Source organism: Electrophorus electricus, chromosome 2 (assembly GCF_013358815.1).
Source record: "Electrophorus electricus isolate fEleEle1 chromosome 2, fEleEle1.pri, whole genome shotgun sequence".
Classification (NCBI taxonomy): Eukaryota; Metazoa; Chordata; class Actinopteri; order Gymnotiformes; family Gymnotidae; genus Electrophorus; species Electrophorus electricus.
In genome coordinates, this window is record NC_049536.1 from 20,194,626 (window position 1) to 20,213,128 (window position 18,503).

The 18,503-nt window shown below is 41.3% G+C and overlaps 4 protein-coding genes across 6 annotated transcripts in view; 2 read left to right on the forward strand and 2 right to left on the reverse strand.

Annotated features, from left to right (window-relative positions):
- Positions 1 to 1,992, forward strand: part of si:dkeyp-19e1.3 (USP6 N-terminal-like protein) — a 32,604-nt gene extending 30,612 nt beyond the window's left edge. Inside the window, 1 exon segment of the mRNA XM_035536569.1 lies at positions 1 to 1,992. This exon segment is cut by the window's left edge and continues 911 nt beyond it. Coding sequence (XP_035392462.1) covers positions 1 to 201 — 201 coding nt within the window. The 3' untranslated portion in view covers positions 202 to 1,992.
- uevld (UEV and lactate/malate dehyrogenase domains) overlaps positions 1 to 6,656 on the reverse strand; it is a 7,558-nt gene extending 902 nt beyond the window's left edge. The window contains exons 1-12 of one of the 3 annotated variants that reach the window (XM_027016384.2): positions 6,282 to 6,656; positions 6,108 to 6,163; positions 5,847 to 5,912; positions 5,571 to 5,734; positions 5,098 to 5,239; positions 4,761 to 4,852; positions 4,510 to 4,615; positions 3,960 to 4,130; positions 3,444 to 3,617; positions 3,142 to 3,229; positions 2,804 to 2,927; positions 1 to 2,612 (exon numbers count right to left, since the gene is read on the reverse strand). The exon at positions 1 to 2,612 is cut by the window's left edge and continues 902 nt beyond it. In XM_027016384.2, coding sequence (XP_026872185.1) covers positions 2,448 to 2,612; positions 2,804 to 2,927; positions 3,142 to 3,229; positions 3,444 to 3,617; positions 3,960 to 4,130; positions 4,510 to 4,615; positions 4,761 to 4,852; positions 5,098 to 5,239; positions 5,571 to 5,734; positions 5,847 to 5,912; positions 6,108 to 6,114 — 1,299 coding nt within the window. In that variant the 5' untranslated portion in view covers positions 6,115 to 6,163; positions 6,282 to 6,656 and the 3' untranslated portion in view covers positions 1 to 2,447. The other 2 variants (XM_027016383.2, XM_035536591.1) reach the window with 2 other exon arrangements.
- A 92-nt stretch (positions 6,657 to 6,748) lies between these two features.
- On the reverse strand, positions 6,749 to 10,799 carry spty2d1 (SPT2 chromatin protein domain containing 1). Its single transcript, XM_027016382.2, has 6 exons — positions 10,238 to 10,799; positions 9,895 to 10,009; positions 8,415 to 9,818; positions 7,932 to 8,088; positions 7,765 to 7,842; positions 6,749 to 7,414 (listed from the first exon to the last, which is right to left on the reverse strand). The coding sequence occupies exons 1-6, from the start codon at positions 10,295 to 10,297 to the stop codon at positions 7,315 to 7,317; spliced, it is 1,914 nt and encodes a 637-aa protein (XP_026872183.2). The 5' UTR covers positions 10,298 to 10,799; the 3' UTR covers positions 6,749 to 7,314.
- A 545-nt stretch (positions 10,800 to 11,344) lies between these two features.
- On the forward strand, positions 11,345 to 18,206 carry tmem86a (transmembrane protein 86A). The gene is made up of 3 exons (XM_027016401.2): positions 11,345 to 11,525; positions 14,075 to 14,339; positions 14,610 to 18,206. Exons 1-3 carry the CDS (start codon positions 11,505 to 11,507, stop codon positions 15,035 to 15,037), a joined length of 714 nt encoding a protein of 237 aa, XP_026872202.1. The 5' UTR covers positions 11,345 to 11,504; the 3' UTR covers positions 15,038 to 18,206.
- Positions 18,207 to 18,503: the final 297 nt, after the last annotated feature.

Sequence of the window (18,503 nt, forward strand, 5' to 3'; positions counted from 1 at the left end):
TCAGACTGCATTTTCCCCAAGCCCCCGCCGGACTTTGCGGACCTGCCTCCTCCTACCCCCTCCCCCCTACTTTCCTCCACTCAGGCCACATAGAACCAAAGAGACACTCACAGGAACGAACTGCAACGACCTAAAATCCCAGTAAAGCCAGGAACGTGGTCCTCTGTAGCCCTTCAGGGCGGCATGCAGAGACCAGCATGATTTTAACTGGATGCACAGCTTTTAACCCTGACCTTCTAACACAGGAAACATTGCAGTCTTTTGTGCAACTGCAATAAAAAAAATTATTTTTTAAAAAGCCACACAAAAAAAGGCATGTTCCACCTTCATGATGTTTGGAGTTTTCTATAGGTCAAGCTACTGTTCCATTTTTTCTTAATTTGGTGTTGGACCTCTGGTATAGAAGTTGTGGTTTTTTTAAACTTTTAGCTGTTGTCTGTTACTGTTAGACATTTTTTGCCTAATATAGCACGTTTTTTGTTTGCCTTTTTAAGGGTGCTTTGCTTTTATGTGTATTTCTGTGTATACAGTCACTCAGGAAGAGCACTTATTGGTGTGCTTGGATTTGTTTGGCTGGTTTTGTACCTTTTTAAGGTATTGGTTTATATAGCTATGAATATGACTGACTTAATATTTATGGACTCCAAATCTGATTGCAAATGAGGCCAACACATGTTTTAAAGTATTTTGATAATGGACAATAGGCATGTAATTGAGCTTACTTATACATAGGCATGTTTCACAGATGTGCCATGCACAACACACCAGGTTGCAATATTTGGCAATATTTTCTCTTTTGAATATGTAAGGTGTAAACTACTTAGTTTAAGCAGAATTGCATTCTTACAAAAGAAACATGTAACACGTAAATCATACCTGACTTAAAAAAAGAAATTAGCATGTATATAATTTGTGCATTTTTTGTATCATAAAGGAGCTTATAGCAGGTGAGGAACTGGCATCTAGACTTGGACCTTTCAAGCTAATCTTGTGTTGTGGTGGTATTTCTGTTTTGCTGAGGGGTAGAACAGGAAGAGAACAAGGCAATCCTTTCATTTGTAAGAGGGTGAGGTGAAGGTGGAGTGAGAGAACTTCCCAGCAAGGGATGGTAGCACCACCCTGTGGAAAATGTGTTCTATTACACACACACTTTGCCTGTAATTGTCTCTTTAAATGGACCTTATACAGGCTGTGAGGTAAATGTTTATAGAAAAATGCAATCCAAGGTCATAATTTCTTTTGCACTTTGTATTATTTCCAATATTTAAAAACTTTCAGTTTTTGTTCCTCAGGTATACCAGTTTGCTTTCGAAGCAGTTTGATACCAAACCAAAAATGGCCTTTTTCCTTTGTGATAAATTCTGTGCATATACTAAGATTACAAAAAGCCAACAAAGAAACCTTGTCTGTTTGGGGGGGTTTTTTGGTCTTCTGTATGCTTGTACCCACCGTATTTATTTACTGAGGCACTGGTGTATTAATAAGAGCATGTGATGTCAAGCAGTTTTGAAGTACATGAAGGCATGTCAAGACATTTTGTATCATTTGTTAATGAAGTGTACAGACAGTATTGGCCAGAGTATATAATCAGCCCTTCAAAATAGTCTTTATATTGAATGGGTGAAGGATAAATAAGTAATGTAACTGAATAGATATTGCCATTCAAAATACTTTATAGTAACAAAATACATGTAAAGTATGTAAATAATTAGTGACTTCATTAGAACAAAGTGCTTTGGTACAATTAAATCACAGTAACATGAGCCAAAAACTTGCTCTTGGCCTTTAACTTCACAATTTTTTGCTTCTATAAACAACCAGTCACCCTATTACCAGTAAGATTAAACTTCCATTGTGTATGCAAATGCTACATTACAGTTCAAATATATAAGACCTTAACTGGAATTAAATGGAGCAACAACTTTGTTTGCACACAGCTCTCTCTGGGGCCCCTCTTCCAGCTGCTTCTGGTGAAACCTCTCCCTTCACACTTCTCATTAAAGCTTGGGAAATCCTTAGGTTGTAAGTGCTAGTTTATATCCGAATTCCAGCTTCCCGCTTGCCTGGGACAGTAAAGGCTGTCTCGATTTGAAAGGAACCAAGTATTTTTGGGTAAGGAGAGTAATGTCTCAATGTGTGGATCACTCTTTGGAAATTCTGTGACTTGCCTTAGAAAAATAATGGATATTATCTGAGATATTCTCTTAGCTCCCAGAGTGAGCAGGGCACTTTGGTAATACAAAGTGGTCAAGCAATACCATTGCCTGACACCAGAGGTCACTGCCTCACATTCTATGAACTTTGCCACTTTTTGTATGCAGCGAACTATTTGTCTCTCAATAGGCATCATGCAGTCTGAGCATTCAATTACACAGAATGGGTCCAAGCCACAAAGCTGAAAGAGGCTGACTTTGCAACCGGAAGTCGTCCCTGGATGTGTGCGTGATCTATATCCTCAGCTGCACGAAGAAGTTGCTGAGAGACGTGGCACTCTCCCTCAGCTTGGCATCATATTCCGGACTGAGAGTCACTCCTGCCAGGCGAGTGGAGCCATTGGCCCCCAGCACACAGGGCAAGCTGAGGAAGACCTCGGAACCAATGCCTCCCCAGCCCTGAAACAAAGCACACAGTTGCTTTCAACACAGCTTGGGTATATCAGGCCATTGCGACCAAAGGTTTTCCCATGTTTAAGGAATTCCGAGCACGGTTGAGATGGAAACCAAAGATGGCAGAGTGCAAGTTGGTAAATGCGTCAGGAGGCTGTGTGAGGGGGACAAGTGTGCCTACAGGCCGAGTGACTAACCTGAGCTAGAGTGGTGATGGAATGCGTCTTCCTCTGGTCTGTGAGAATGCTGTAAGTGATGTCAGCAATGGACAGCCCCACGGACCATGACCTCTGACCTTTCCCTTTTAATATTTCAAATGCCCTGCCGAGAATCAGCAGACGAGCACAGTTTAGCACTCGCAAATGTCATGATTAAATATGTGAGGTATCTTAAGGATTGTTTTAGCCATTTCAGAAACAAAAGTATTTGATGAACTACATTCTAGTTGGCATTTGCATCACTGCATGGTTGCTAAGGGGCTGAAGTATTTCAAACTTCAAAACATTTGTTGTAATGTAATGTTCTACATTCTTACCGGTCTATCAGTGGCTTTGTGGAACTGGACACGGGGTACAACACAGTCTGCTTGTCCCCACTTGCTCTTGGATTACCCCATACAGCGACTAAAACAACCGAAAACGACAGTTTCAAAAATAAAAAGGGTTTCGGTTTAATTCTCCACAGTATCCTACACATTCAGCAATGATAAACAGGACTGCATGCACCATCACCCCCTCTATGGACTCCACACCTGTGATTATCATAGGTGAAAGATAATAATATGAAAATGTAACTTAGCAAATTAATTCAGCACAACAAATAGTAAGGTGAACTCACCTTTGTTGTCAGAGAGCTCTCCTATAACCCAAGCTTGTTTGCTTGTGCTGCTGGTGACCAGAGCAATGTTGAGGATGTGAGCAAGCCTCTGAGAGTCCAGGTTACAGCCTACACCAATCACGTGCGTGGGAGAAAAGCAACTCTGCCTCCATGCCACATGGGTCATTATTTCCACTAAGAACAAGAAAGGTCCAGAGCTCACACAGACAAAATACACCACCCAGTTCTAATTGCTGAACCACTACATTCCTAAGAGTGAACAATGATTTGAAATACTAGTGTGTTATACAGTCATACGTGCTTTGTTCTGAAACCAGTGACTAATCCCAAGACATGATACGATAATTGGACGTTTAAGAAAAAAAAAAAAAAAAACCTCTCCTCTCTAATGCAAGCTACCATGTAACCTAATTGGACCTGGCCATCATCTCAGTAGTGCTCCTACTGGCTAACTCCAGATTCCTCTGGGTGCTTGCTGAACGCACTCGGGCTAGGGGCAAAGGTGGCTTCACTAACCGGGTTGTGAGGCGACCACCAGCACGGCAGCGGGGCTGAGTTGGGCCACGACCGGGACCATCTGCCGGTACATGTCTACGTTGGTCTGCACCACACTCACATATGACTGCTCCTCACTCCAGGCATTCATGGTGAAAACCACCACACGCGAACCGGCCGAGGCCGCTAGGTCTGAGGGAAGGAAGACACACCCCACCACCCCAGAGAGAGAGCCTGAATGAGGCAGCGCTCAGATTTGTGATTGGCCATTGCAGCTCTGAATTGTTTGGCGTCATACTGGATGAATTGAGCTTTGCTTGACAGAAAACACAAAAATATGAAGTACACGGAATCCCCAGGATAGATAACATTTCTCCCTCAGTGTCACTTAGCTAAGATCACGGTATGGGGAACTTAAAAAAAAAAAAAAAAGCTGTTAAGCGCACTGTAGCATTTCCCTGTGCAAGGTTGTTTTTGAGCCAGCACTGTAAACATTTCATATAAAGCAAAATATATATAGTTCAGAATGAACAGTTTTGCAGAAACCATAAATCACTGAAGAAAAATGTACCTTTTGAGACTTCCACATTTGGCAAACTGAAAATTTCTAGGTCCATTGTACCACCTTTGGTTGAACTCTGGGGTATGTCAATCAAAACCAGTTTGTTCACACAGCCCTGTAAAAGGACAGGCAGAGACAGACAGAAGCAGATAGCAAGTGTATGCATCAATGAACAAGAAAAAGATAAATAAAAGAAAGCAAGGACGAGAGATATACTCCAAGGAATAGTAGACCATTCCACGCAGAGGTGGAAAATTTACTTTTGCCATAATACTCAGCACAGCAGCAATTCCCAAATCTCCGCCTCCAATCACAGAGACTTTATATACACTCTGCTCTGGCTGCTTCCCACCTAGAAAACAATGCATATCATTTAATATGTAGCTACTTGTGTTGGTGGTGGTGGTAGTAGTATTATTATTATAATTACTGCTTATATTTCTGGCAAATGAATATGGAAAAAGCTTTTTTTTTCTTTTTTTAAATCAAGCAGTTACAAGCTTAGTTTTGCTTGAGTATAAACATATACAAACAGACATATTACAATAAATAGGAGGAACCGCACTTCATCTCACTGTGCGCATAAAGCAGACCCACCTTCTATGAGGTTTATGTGTGACACGAAGGCGAGAAGCTCGTTTGGATCTTTCCCATCTCCTTCAGATTTCATGGCCAAAGGAGGATCTTCTTCAAACTTAGCGATCATCTCCACCAGCAGTGCAGTTACAGAGGACTTTGGCTAATGGTTAACCATGTAAACATTACAACTGGAAGTCTTATATGGCAAGGGTGGTTATAATTCTATAAAAAGAACTGCATTTTTCCCCCCCCCCTGAATTTCTCTAATTACTTGACAGACACATATTAAAAGAAGTGGATCTTCTCTGTATCATTAAATTTAATTTCAAGCAAGCCACAAAACAAATGATGGGTCAGTTTTCAGTTGAGTTTAATCCCCTGTCCCACCAGAACCGCTTTGGAAAATTAATGCTTAATCTGGGAATCATGCCCTTTAAAGGCATATGGTTCTGAACATGTATGACCATGGACAGTTTGTATAAATCTCTTACATAGTCCCAGTTGTGCAGTGCAGGCAGGTATATTCTGCCCCTTGCGTCCACGTGTTTGCCCTCCCTGATCATCATGGTGGCCGTGGGTCTCAGGAGGCAAATGGGCGGTGTGAAGGGGAATGAATCCAACAGCCATAACTGGATGGGCAAGTTATAAGAACAACCTAGACAAAGAGTATAACTAGGTCCATTAGACTTCTGACATATAGCCTTCTTACATACAACAACCCATTTTGATTAGTAGCCAATTAACTGATTGACTGGTTCAAGTCTCACCTTTATATTTGACTGGTATGTTGATGACCAACTTCAGCAGGTCCTTTTGAGAACCATCACTGAACGCTGTAAAGTATATGAAAGACGAACTCTTTCATTCGGCTTAACTTTAGCCACATATTCTTAAGAACACAAATAAAATCAAAGTCTCACTATAAGTGCCAGTCACTGTGTTCACATCAGGGTGAACGCGGTTAACTTTCTGGAGTTCTTCGGTAGCAAGATCACGAAATTTGTACTGTTGAAAAAGATCACACTTACAGAACATCGCAGTGAATGATCTTCTACCTGGATATCAGGTTAGACCGGTTGCTAGCCTAGATAATTAGCAAGCTAGTGAGGTGAAGCTAAAATTCACGCAGATAAATAGTATAGATCTCGTATCAAATTGCTGACGTTTCTTTCGACTCCCAAAAATGCAAGTATAAGACCCACCTTAGAGAGAATTCGTTTAACAGATTCCGAATCGTGGTCCATTTTCCTTACACTACTCTCCAGTGATTCCGCTGAAAAGAGCAATCTGAGTCACAAGTTTACAGCAAAAACTTCCGCAAAACCCAGCAATCATACCTTTAAGTACGGGATCCTGAAAGGGTCACGCGGTACACTGCCTTCGACTCGCAAAGTGGAAATATTTAATAATTAATATAAATTAATAGGTAATTTAGATAGGTGAAGATGGCACGAACACGAATTGGCCTATAGTCAACAGAGAACCGGATAGTCACGGATTGTCTTGGTTTTATCCATATATCCTATACTACAAACAAATCAGCATTCTTAATTTTGTACAGCATTGGTACTGCCTTCCTAAATAATTGGCAGCCAATTGCACTCTTTAAAACAAACAAATAAATGCCTTAAACTGCTTTTTCATAAAAATGAAAACTAAAAACCCAGTGTAGACCTACCAAAAAGATGGAGTCTTAATATACAAAACACACAAACTTGGATTACAAGTGGACCCTGACACAGTTCATTATGAACAAGCATGACATCTTGGTCTGGCCATCTGAACTCAAATATACTTGCAGACAAGCAAAAAAAAAAAAAAAAAAAAGATATTCACAAGAGATGATAATCTGTCAAATCACTTTAACAAGGAAAAAAATACATTGCAAACAAATTTCTGTTTCTCATTTTCTCCTGTCATCAATTAAATAATACAAGTAATAAAATAAGACTACTGGTCTGCGTCATCCTGATCAAATGTTGACGCAGTCATTGCTTGTGCTCTAAGGCAACCTCAAAATAGTTAATTTCATGATATTTATTGATATAAAAATGTAGGTGACTCATTACTTTCTCTAAAGCTCAGCTAGGAACGATGGGCTCTTGATAGTGCAAAACCGCTCACTTATTTTGGCTGTTTGAAATAAATAAATGTAACATTACTTGCACGGTGGCACAAGAAGTCTCAAACCTGCCCTATGCGCCTGACTTCACCCAATGACATCAAACACATGCATCAAGTCTTTCTCCGTTTTGCTTTCATTTCTTGTTTCCTTTTCATCTCCTCCTCCTCCATACGCATTTCTTCTTCGTCCTCTTTGATGCCCAAGCGTAAACTAAATCAAAGGATAAACAAAGATGCATTAAGGTACACAGTGGCGTCCATTGCAGTGGCCAAACTGACACACAGTTTGCTTCAGGTTCATTGGTTTGTTTTTTTTCCCTTTTCAAATCCTGCAATTTCTCTCTTCTTGGCCCATTTCCGTTCCATCTCTTCCAACTCTCCCCGTTCTTCCTCCTGATCCTCAAGCACAGCCATACACATGCTAACGGCACAAGGCGCCAGGCACAGCACATAAAAGCAGCACACGCGTTATGCTGCACGACGGTGGAAACAGATGGCAAAGGCACCTCGGCTTGCACACATCTGTTTTAAGATCAAATGGTAATGTGGTAGTTTGTTTACCTTCTTGCCTCCTCTTTCTGCTGTTCTTTCCAGCTGCTCTCCATAAACTTCAATGCATAGTCACTCTCATCTTTGTATCTGATGACAGAGAGCCACTTAGTAATTACACACAACTTGAGGGTGTTCAAATTACAGTCTCACCATACCATTCAACGTGCTTGACTTACTTGTTCCGGTCATAGCCAAAGATTTCTCTGATGTGTTTTGAGATTTCATCTTGGTCTTCTCCTTCATCGTCGATGAAGTCATCCATCTCTGGATCATAATCTTCTTCATCTTCGCACTTGCGTTTGTAGCTAGATGTTATTGGTGGCAGCACTGGTCCTTTGGGGGATGGACGAACAAGTAAAACAATGAATAAACACACTGGTCACTTAGTTTAATATACATTTTTTTTCAGCAATACTATTAACATACTTTGAAGAATATGACTAATAGGGCATCTGGTTGGATATTTTACTGCTTAAAAAAAAAAGTAAGCAATTTGAGGTAGAATTAGCCACTAAAAAAAACTAGTTTGCCAACTAGCGGCATTTTATTCATTGATTCTCCTGTAATCTCTAAATATGCACAATAAAACACTCCACAAAGACTTCTGATAGTCTGATAAGAAATGCTTGGAAAAACCTTCTCTCATATCAATGTCTTACCAGGTGGTCTAACCAAAATTCTATGGCCTGTTGGTCCTATTATTGTCCTGGGTCCTTGGGGAACCAAGGGTCTTGGTGTCATTTCTGATTTTGGTGCAAAATTCTTAGATGAAATAGTCTCCGATACAACAGTACACTGGGGTCTTCCAGGACCGGGGCCCATACTGTTTAGTGGTCGTGCAGGCACACCCCAACCAGGTCTGCTAGGTCCATTTTCAGAGGGTCTTGCTCCTGGAGGAACAGAACGACCCTGCAAGCCTCCTCCAGGTCTTGGCTGCTGCATGCCTGCTTGCTTTGAGAAGCCACCAGGTGCAGCTCGTATAGGTCCACTGCTACCTGGTCGAGGGGGAGCGCTGCCTACAGATCGTGGCAAATCTCCCTTTCCAAGCTTCTGAGGTGGTCCTTTGCTTGAGTTACCCTGACTGGGTCTGACCTGCCCAGATACTTTGATCCCTTGCGCTTGGTTTGACAGTCTAGATGGGTTTGAAGCTGCAACAGGTCGGCTGCCGGAACCACTTGCCTTTTCTTGAGGCAATCCAGGATACCCCTTCTTTGAGGTAAGGTCACTTGAGGTGGTGAGCTTTTGGCCTGACTGTGGCCTGGACGGTGCTTGCTTAACTGAAACTAGAGTACCACCCGTCATAGTAGCTTTACCACTTAAGGCACGTGAGAAGCTCGAGCTAGGTTTGGATCCATTTCCATGAGATAACTTGGCAGAACTGTGCAGCCGTTCACTTTGTGCGAGAGACTTTGGCATTTTGCTAATTCCACTGGGTGGTTTCTCAACAGAGGACTTGTGCGATTTGCCTTCCCTGTTGTCCCTGTCTGACACACTTTTCTTGTGAGAATTTGAGCTAGATTTGCCATTTTTTAACCCTGAACTCTTATCTGCTTTACTGTCTTTTCCTTTATCTTGTTTCTTAACTTTACGTTCAAATTCCAATTCCTTAATTTCATCTGCAGTGCGAAGCCTCTCTTCAATTTTTTTGGTTGGTTTTAACTCAACAGGCTCAAATTGTTTTTTTTCTGCAAGCTTTAAGAGATCTGCAAAGTTCAAGCATGGCCGAGCAGCCTTGGCTGGAATGTTTTTTCTCTGTGTGCCACCATTTTTGCTTGGACCATCAATTCGTGCCTGAGGTCTTACTGGCACCGTTTCTTGCTCACATTCAGAATTAGAGTCTACATATTCATAATTGTCCTCATCATAAGCATCACTAAAGTCTTGCCGTTCTTCGAGATTTCCTGTCTTTGACTGCTTTTTCTTGGGCTGATCAACAACAGGTATGCCGTTGTAGCCCCTGAAGTTGTCCTTTGTGCGAGATGCCATCGCACGTGCCTTTCTGTCAGATTTCAATTCCACTCTCTTAGCCAGTAGATCATCTTTTTGCCTTTTTTTCTCCAGTTCTGAAAGTGAAAAAGTGTCAATGAGTTTGATATAATAAATGGCACATTTGAAAATAAAAACATCAGTTAATCTTACCTTTCTTTTTATGTTCTACCTCCTGCTTCTTCAAGAATGCTTGCACTGCAGCTGAATTGACCCCTTTCACTTTAGGGTCTTTTTTTGGAGGACCAGGTTTCAGACTATACCTTTTCTTTAGAGAAAAACAACAATAACACCGATAAAAAAAAATGCATAGGCCATGAGCAACTATCATGCTTATTAAAACCATTAGGCTAGGTCAAAAAGATTATCAGTTAGTCTTAGTTTAATTAACAGATTACACTACAGACAATACAATCTATACTCCATAAAATAAGACTATGCGACCACATTTCACGAGAACAGATTTTGACACATCAGCGGATATCAAGTAACCTACCTGTACGCCGCTAACTCCCTGGTTTTGGGACGCGATAGACAGCACGTTGTCAAAATCCATGTCGATTTGGAGTTGGCGATCAAGTGCTTATAACTCGCTATGGAACTGCCGTCAGCCTACCTGCTGACGAATGGCCACTGTTGGCTAGATACCTATATTGTACTCGTAGTTCTCGCCGAATACGTTCAGTATCTTAATTCAAGCTCAAACGACATTTTCATATGTGCCAAGTCGTAGCTACGTCTGAGACACTATTGGTCTATTCTAGCAGACGAAGAAGCTACCGTTAGTTATAGCAACTCGTCGTGTCATATTTGGCCAACTAGCCAAGTTAACTAACCTAGCTAGGTTAGCTAGCTAGATAGAGCAATGTGAATAAAGACACAAGCGAGCAGCGAATCAGTTATATCTCCAAGCAAACTGGCTCTTGTATCCCGACTCCTTCTTTGTGTTAATTATTTTTTGGATTATCTGAAATAAATCGTAATTTACTCAAAATAGGAACCACATCTATCAGCTAGCTAGCTAATATGTCCATATCAGGTCTACACTATAAAGTGGACATCATCCGGTTAGCTATATACGTAATTTCCGGAGTCGTCGGTCACGCTGGAAAACCGATGTTTTTTATCCCGTTGTATCAGACGTCTAGTCACTTGCTGACTAAACAAAAAAAAGTGCGTTAAATGTGTTTTAAAGCTAGTTAGTAGATAAACACGATTTTGATAGCTTGTTAAGATTATGATGGGCCACAAGGTGTGATAATTCGCAGTCAAGTGTTCTAATAAGGCTTGGCGTTTTTGAAATGTAAGAACGTTAATCCTTTATTGAGTCATTGCTTGTGGCGTCAGAGTGACGTTCACGTCGTAGCCTAACAATAAGATGTTTAAAAATCATAATGGTCATAATCAATCATAATCAGAGAAACTACATATAAACGCGTGGCAAAGATTGTAAATAACACGAGTAAATCCCTCCCCTAAGTAGGCGTGAACGCTTGCTCAAGCTTGTCCTATTTACAGAAACTCTTGCGATTTGATTGGACAGATATTTTAACTGCACCCTATCTATGTTTTCTAGTTCTATTCCCACCCACAATTACAGCTGATTTTCTCCTCCCCTTGATGATGAACTGCCCCAAACTAGAGACAAAAACAATCTTCCGCACAAAGGAACGTAAATACGGTTACTATCGCGTTTAAGGACGATTTCAACGCTGCTGCCTCTTCTGGCTGCTAAAGAGAAAAGTATTAATCGTAATCCAAAAATGGTTTCACCTGTCACCGTGGTAAGTGTACTATTATTCCTGTATTCTGCGGTATGTTGCATTTTTATGGACTTGTCAGATTGTTTGTATTAGAATAGGGTACCATATATTACGGTTGTGATATTTGGTTTCATTTTAATAACGTGTGCTTTGCATTATGCACATTATCATTACCTGTACATTGCCAGCCTGTAGCAGGACAGAAGGTTTTGTTCCTTAATCTAAAAACATTAGTCAATGGCAGTATTTCTAAATATTTGCCAGTGGTGTAGCTATTAATTATGCACATCCACAAACCGTTTATCCGAATAAACAACGGGCACGTGATCACTATCAGCCTGTCCATGTTTAGCTTTTTTTCCGCATTACTTCTCAGTTCCCGAACGATCGAAAGAATAAAGCACGCGATGCTAAGTACTACTTTAACTAAACTAGTTTCTCGGTTTCTTGTAAGTATAATGAACTTTGTATCTATTCCACTGACCGGCGAATGGCAGGCTACTTTGGGTAATGAGGAAAAATAAAGACGGCACGATGTCCGTAGCGTTTAAGTGATTTAGATTCAAAGGACTTTATTATTTTTCTTTCTTTTGCTAACGTTGGAGCTCAGCATGTCCTAAGTGTATACTGTCAGCACTTGCTAAGAAACAGTATCAAGGAATGTGATTAAAGCAAATCACACGCTTAGTCTGAATGGCAAGTGGCAATACCTGTTCTATTCGGTGATAAGTCCGCGTCTGTTGCGTAAGATTTTTTTTTTGCATGAAATGTAGACCATAAATACCCCATGCGCTGGAACACAGCTCGGCACGGGCGCAGGATTCCACAGCATCGTTGGAGAAACTGCAGACTGAATCCTTCACAAGCGCTAGTAGTGTAAAATCATGTTAAACTAAATGATGTTTAGAAACTATAAGTTAACAGAATTAGAGTGAAGAGTGTAATAAAAGAAATTATCGGATATATTAAGTCATGGTAATAATTTCTTATTCTACAATCGAGAAAGAGGCTTGTCTTAACACCAGTAGCTCGCTGTGACCTTTCCCAGACTGCAGGGGTACAATCTTATTAAAATATATGCTTGCTAACAATAGCGTTTTTCCAGTGGAAAACCGCAACTTCAGGCCGCGACTTCCTCTGTTAGGCCAAAGAAACAAGCAGCCAAATTCTCAAACTGATCCCGTTGCGCCAGTCGTGATGCACCCAAAACAATTTGCCATTGCTCGCATAGTACTCTTGCATTTGGGTGTCCATAGCGAATAGCATTTACAAGTAGCATATAAATACAGCCTAAAGCAATAAAATGCAAACTGGGCCAGTCAGACTGCCCTGTTTTGAATGCAAATTATATAAATGACCATTTTAGGGTCATTTAATAGAAAACAAGATCAATAGAATAGAAAAATATGACTCCCCCCTTCAGTTTTAATTTTGTGGAGGCTTGATTAGTCTTGCTAATTCTTTAGCTGATAGAAGGCATTTCACTCTCATATGAGAAAGATGCACTGATGACTTCCACATTTACTCTGTCCAAGCATGCATGCAGAGAGACAAAAGGGGTACAATGAACAAACCATTCAGATATGCAACAAACACTGTGACTCGTTCTATGTTCTGCTGACGCGCACTACAGCTTTAGTTTTTCGATTTGAGAAAGGAGTGGTCGAAGAAGACATGTAATGCTGCTTGTAATTCCTCGATATCATAAAATGCCATTTAGTAAAAGGCTCCCACTCCATCTGTCTGTTTTGCAAAGATTCTGTAGTACTTTAGCCTTACCTGCATTTGCCACAGATGAACAATATTCTGCCGGGGACCGTCCGAGCAAAAAGGACACTAACGCTGTTTGGCTGGCTTTTGTCAGAAACGCATCACCCATGTAGTTGTTTGGTTTATTTGTTTCATAGGATTATGCAATTTTTATACAATTGTTTTTAATTGGGGGTGGGGGCTTGAGGGTATATCGTGGTTAGAGGGCCTCTGAGCGTCTGGACCGAGGCTGTTTTGTCATGATGCCCGAGGGGTTTAATCAAGCAGTTTTGCAATCAGCTTGGTCCTTCTGCTCGGCCTTCATGCTATGCTGCTCTGCCTCATTTGAAGTGTTGGGATTATGTGACCTGTTTTTTTAGGTTTTAGGGCACAAAGTGAAAAGCTTGCAGGGCAGGGTTTCTTTGCTTTGAGTCAACCCTCCCCCACTTCCTTAGCAGAGAAATCTAGAACACTCTGGACTGGACACCCAGCACCACCTCCACACTCCCTTCACAAGAATAATGACTTAAAATACCTTTTTAATTGATTTGACAAGTTTTAAATGTTTTATTCATGCGTTATTTGAATTCCCTTTTGATGTTCACTTTAACAACTGCTACATGAAGATTTTTACAAAATACTTAATAATGCACAACTGTATTTAAACAGAATGTTAAACAATAGTTGGTATACTGTACTACACTGTTTTTTACAACCTTCATGCATATTATTGTAAAAGGGTGACATGCTCTTTACGTACATTCAGATTTTGTTGTTTTGCTTAACCTTTAACCCAGGTGTGTTCTGTTATGGGTGTACAGGTGAAGAGTGAGGGCCCAAAGCTGGTGCCTTTCTTCAAATCCACCTGTGTCTACTTTGTGCTGTGGCTACCCACCTCCAGCCCATCGTGGTTCAGTGCCCTCATCAAATGTCTGCCCATCTTCTGCCTGTGGGTCTTCCTGCTGGCCCACGGCATCAACTTTTTAGGAGCCCACTCCAGTGCCCGAAAAATCCTTGCAGGGCTCATATTCTCAGCTCTTGGAGATGCATTTCTGATCTGGCAGGAGCAGGGCTACTTCAGTCATGGTGAATTCCTTATACTGCATCTCCTCACTTTATATAGAGGCATAGTAGAAGGTCAAGTATTCTGTGACATTTTCAACATAGTATATCAGCAAAAACGTGCCTGAAATGCTACAAACGCAAAGTGCCAGGTATTTCTGATCACTGAGGTCATCTCTGTTTCATTCTGTCAAGCAGTTTGGCTATGCTTGCTGTTAAGCACATCCTGTAGCGTCGTGTCCCAAACCGCTGCAGGTGCTCTACTAACGCGTGACACCTTGTTTATGTCCACAGGGCTGCTGATGTTTGCCATCACCCACGTCCTGTACTCCTCTGCTTTTGGGATGAAACCGCTCAGCGTGTGGGTGGGCCTGGTCATCGCCACAATATCAGGCCTTTGCTACACCCTCCTCTACCCGTACCTGTCTGGCCCCTTCACGTACCTGGTGGCCGTCTACATCGCTCTCATCAGCTTCATGGGCTGGAGGGCCATCGCTGGCGTGCAGCTGACCAACGACCTGTGGACCTGGACCAAGCTGTCGGCCTGCCTGGGAGCTGTCCTCTTCATGGTGTCCGACCTCACGATCGCCGTCAACAAGTTTTGCTTCCCCGTGCCACATTCACGGGCGATCATCATGGCCACATACTACGCGGCGCAGATGCTCATCGCCCTGTCAGCTGTCGAATGCCAGGACGCCGACTTGGCCAGGAAGAGAGTGTGAGGAGCCAATCGCCAAGCTCAATCTGTCAACGAACAGAGGGCTGCAGCATCACTGGTTTGGGTCCAGTTCAACCTCCCAACCCCCTAAGCCCCTCAAAGTTATGTTGTAGACTCTCCGGGACGATTGCTTCCATTGCTTTATGTCTAATACTGACTGTTATGGAGAGTTTGTCAGGTCTGGTCTCTGTTTAGAGATATCATGCTGGATTCTTGTCTAAGTCTGAACATTTCTTGACCTGTGTTATTGTATTCAATAATCTATATGTTCCTTTCCATTAAGTTAATCCTTTCCTTTAATATAGTACTCCAGTGTTTCAGCCCTTTCAGTCTCTGAGGCACTGGTGTCATTGACATGAAATAGTTGAGGAACAGAATTGTCATATGATTTAATTCTGAGTGCTTTGTGTGAAAGTCTACACTATGGCTTTGTTCTTTTTTTTAAGGAATTTTGTTCGGTAGAACAAAATCTCAATCACAGTGACTTGCTTGTTTCCCTCAAGACAGCCACACTGCCTTTTCATGGTCTTCTTTCACTCCCTCTTGCTGCTGTTGCCATGTTCCAGCTGGCCCAAGGATATGAAAGTTGTGACTGTTATATAGGTGTCATGATTAGCTTTAGCTGTGCACGGGTATAAAAGAACAGACAGCATACAGTGTATGTGGAAGCTTTTGTTTTAGGGAGCTGGTTTCCCCACATGATCTTAGACTTATCAGAAGTAATCATAAAACACCTTTATTGTTTTTATACTATATCTTAAAGCAGAATACACGATTCCATGGCGGGTTTCTAGTATATCCTCTCAGTATTATAGAGTTTTGTTGTGTTTTTCTGACCTTTAACCATTTCAAAGTGTTTTTTATAGGGGATCTGTTTTGTTTGTTAGCCTTGGCCTACTTACAAATACCCCCTCTTTTAACACACACAACACAACACACACACAGCACCAGACAACACACACACAGTCACACACACATTCTTATGCTGGACAGGGTAGTTTTGCTGTAAGTCTTCAACAATAGTTCTGTTTTTCTGCTTTTAATGCCACAGCAGATTAGATGTGCTTGTGCTTGTAATTGCATCTGTGGTATTGTTATTACTAAGAGCTGACATCCTCATTTTTAGCTGAAGCATGTCATATGACCATGTTCCAGGTACTGAATGTAATTCAATTCAGACTCAAATACAAGGTCAACATCCCTGTAAAAGTTTTTGGTGCTTTAGAGAAGCTAAAAGATGTCACATTGGGCACTTCCACCAAATAATCTAATGTTTTTTTTAATGGCCCCTGTCAGTCGTAGGCCAAATGGCACTCCTGTATTGTGATGTTATGATTCAGTTATGGCTTTTATAGGTGCTGTGCAAAGTTAGTTCATTTATGAAGACAAGTTGAAACTACACTACTCTTTGCCTTTGTTTCGTTCTGCTGACAGGTCGCATCCTATTCAAGTAATAATCGAGTCTGCTCAAAGGCAATTATCCTGCACTGAGCCATAACTTGGGTACAGCCATTAATTTCTCTCTTTGTTTGATCATCTCATTTTTCTGTCTGCTTTATCTTTGTGTTGAAACCTGTGAGAGAATGAAAGCAACGATAGGATCTTATATCCTTTTAAATACTCAGCTGTAACCAGCAGATGGACAATCCAGGAATTATTCCAATCCAGACAGACTGATCAAACGGAATATATACTTATTTTATTACTTTTTTTATTTTTGGATTTTGTGTGGGGATTTCTTTGTTGTTGTTTGTTTACTGTTTGGTTTTACATGACGGGAGTTTTTTCCCCCATCTTTATAAATTCCCTGATTATAAGAGCTCCCCTTTGGGGAGGTGAGGGCTACAGATTCTCCTCCACTATCTCACTGTCTCCTCCACTATCTTCTCCACTATCTCACTGTTTTCTTCACTATTTCCTCTACTATGTCCTCTACTGGCTCACTGTCTCCTCCACTATCTCACTGTCTCCTCCACTATCTTCTCCACTATCTCACTGTTTTCTTCACTATTTCCTCTACTATGTCCTCTACTGGCTCACTGTCTCCTCCACTATCTCACTGTCTCCTCCACTATCTTCTCTACTATCTCACTGTTTTCTTCACTATTTCATCTACTATGTTCTCTACTGGCTCACTGTCTCTTCCACTATCTCTCACTGTCTTCTCCACTATCTCATCCACTATCTCACTGTCTCCTCCACTATCTCTCACGTATTCCCAAGACGTTGAATTGCAGGGTACCTAAGCATGCATGGAAGACAGTGTTAAATGACTTGACTTAATGTAGATGCTCAACTGAATAATCAGGCCTCTCGGAACAGGGAAACAGTGGCTTCTATCTGTCCAATCCCTCCCCCAACATGTTCACCCGGGACCTGGACACTGACCCACACAACTCATCATTCCTCGGCTCGTATCCTTCATTGGATTCATCCTTCTTGTTGTTGACATTTATGCTACTGAATCTACATACAACGGATCAGCACCTGGTTTTCTTTCACTTTTAAAAATGGAAAACAAACTGGGATTGGAACGCTGCCAGGCTCTTTATGTGTTCAGCTGTTGTACCTGAGCTGAGAAGTGAAAGGCTTTTTTGTTTGTTTGTTTTTAAGATCCCTGCTGCTGTTAGGGTGAAGGGAGCAGGGAGGTTTTTATCAGGACACTCATATAATGTCACACAGTCCTGGGTTTGAAGTGTGTGTTTTTCTAATTCCCCAACAAGTACACTTTCTATATGAACATGCATGTACTGTATGTTCATGTTTCAATATGAACTATTTATAATTGTGTTCTTAATTCTATTTATTTATTGCACTTTTATCTACATTTATATAATTCAACTCAAGTCATTTTTAGAAAACCTTTTATTTGCTGTTTCTGTTGTGCAACAATGACACATCCAGTAGTTCATGTGACAATATCTTGTAAATTTACCCAGCATCAATTTTCCACTTTTGTTAGGTTGGGTGTCCATAATAAGAGTTTAGATGTGCTTACAGCATAGGGAGCATCTCATATAGGGCTGTATATGCACGCACACACACACACACACACATTCATACATGTGCACACTGCTTACACCACACAGCCTCGCCTGACCGAGAACAATTGCGACATGTCGGCTGCATCAGTTTAGCCGTACTTGCAGTTTCGTATGCTATAGCTTCCCTGTCGACAGTCTCGCTGTAAGCAAAACATTTGCTTGGTCAGTCTAAACGGTGTCTGTCACATCACAGTCATCAAAAAGAATGTCTTTTCACAGTCATCATGGGTTTTCCTGCCAAGTTCAATGTTTTGTTTCTCTCTGAAGGAGAGACCAAGTATTTAGAGGCAGTTGACAATATATGGCAAGTCAACATATGGCAAGTCAAACTGTGTGAACCAACATTCCTTTATGTACTAAGGTGGCTTATTTAAGGCATGTAACTGAAAATCTTGGGCTTGGTTTCAAACTTAGGCTTCTTTAAAG

What these genes read in the sequence shown, in the direction of transcription:
- tmem86a (XM_027016401.2), top strand. Translation starts at nt 11,505, where the DNA reads ATGGTTTCACCTGTCACCGTG. An exon ending in TGGTTTCACCTGTCACCGTG is followed by an intron (nt 11,526 to 14,074) that starts GTAAGTGTACTA and finishes ATGGGTGTACAG; the next exon opens with GTGAAGAGTGAGGGCCCAAA. An exon ending in GCAGGGCTACTTCAGTCATG is followed by an intron (nt 14,340 to 14,609) that starts GTGAATTCCTTA and finishes TTATGTCCACAG; the next exon opens with GGCTGCTGATGTTTGCCATC.
- spty2d1 (XM_027016382.2), bottom strand. Translation starts at nt 10,297, where the DNA reads ATGGATTTTGACAACGTGCTGTCTATCGCGTCCCAAAACCAGGGAGTT. An exon ending in AGGGAGTTAGCGGCGTACAG is followed by an intron (nt 10,010 to 10,237) that starts GTAGGTTACTTG and finishes TTTTCTCTAAAG; the next exon opens with AAAAGGTATAGTCTGAAACC. An exon ending in TTTGGCTATGACCGGAACAA is followed by an intron (nt 7,843 to 7,931) that starts GTAAGTCAAGCA and finishes CTCTGTCATCAG; the next exon opens with ATACAAAGATGAGAGTGACT.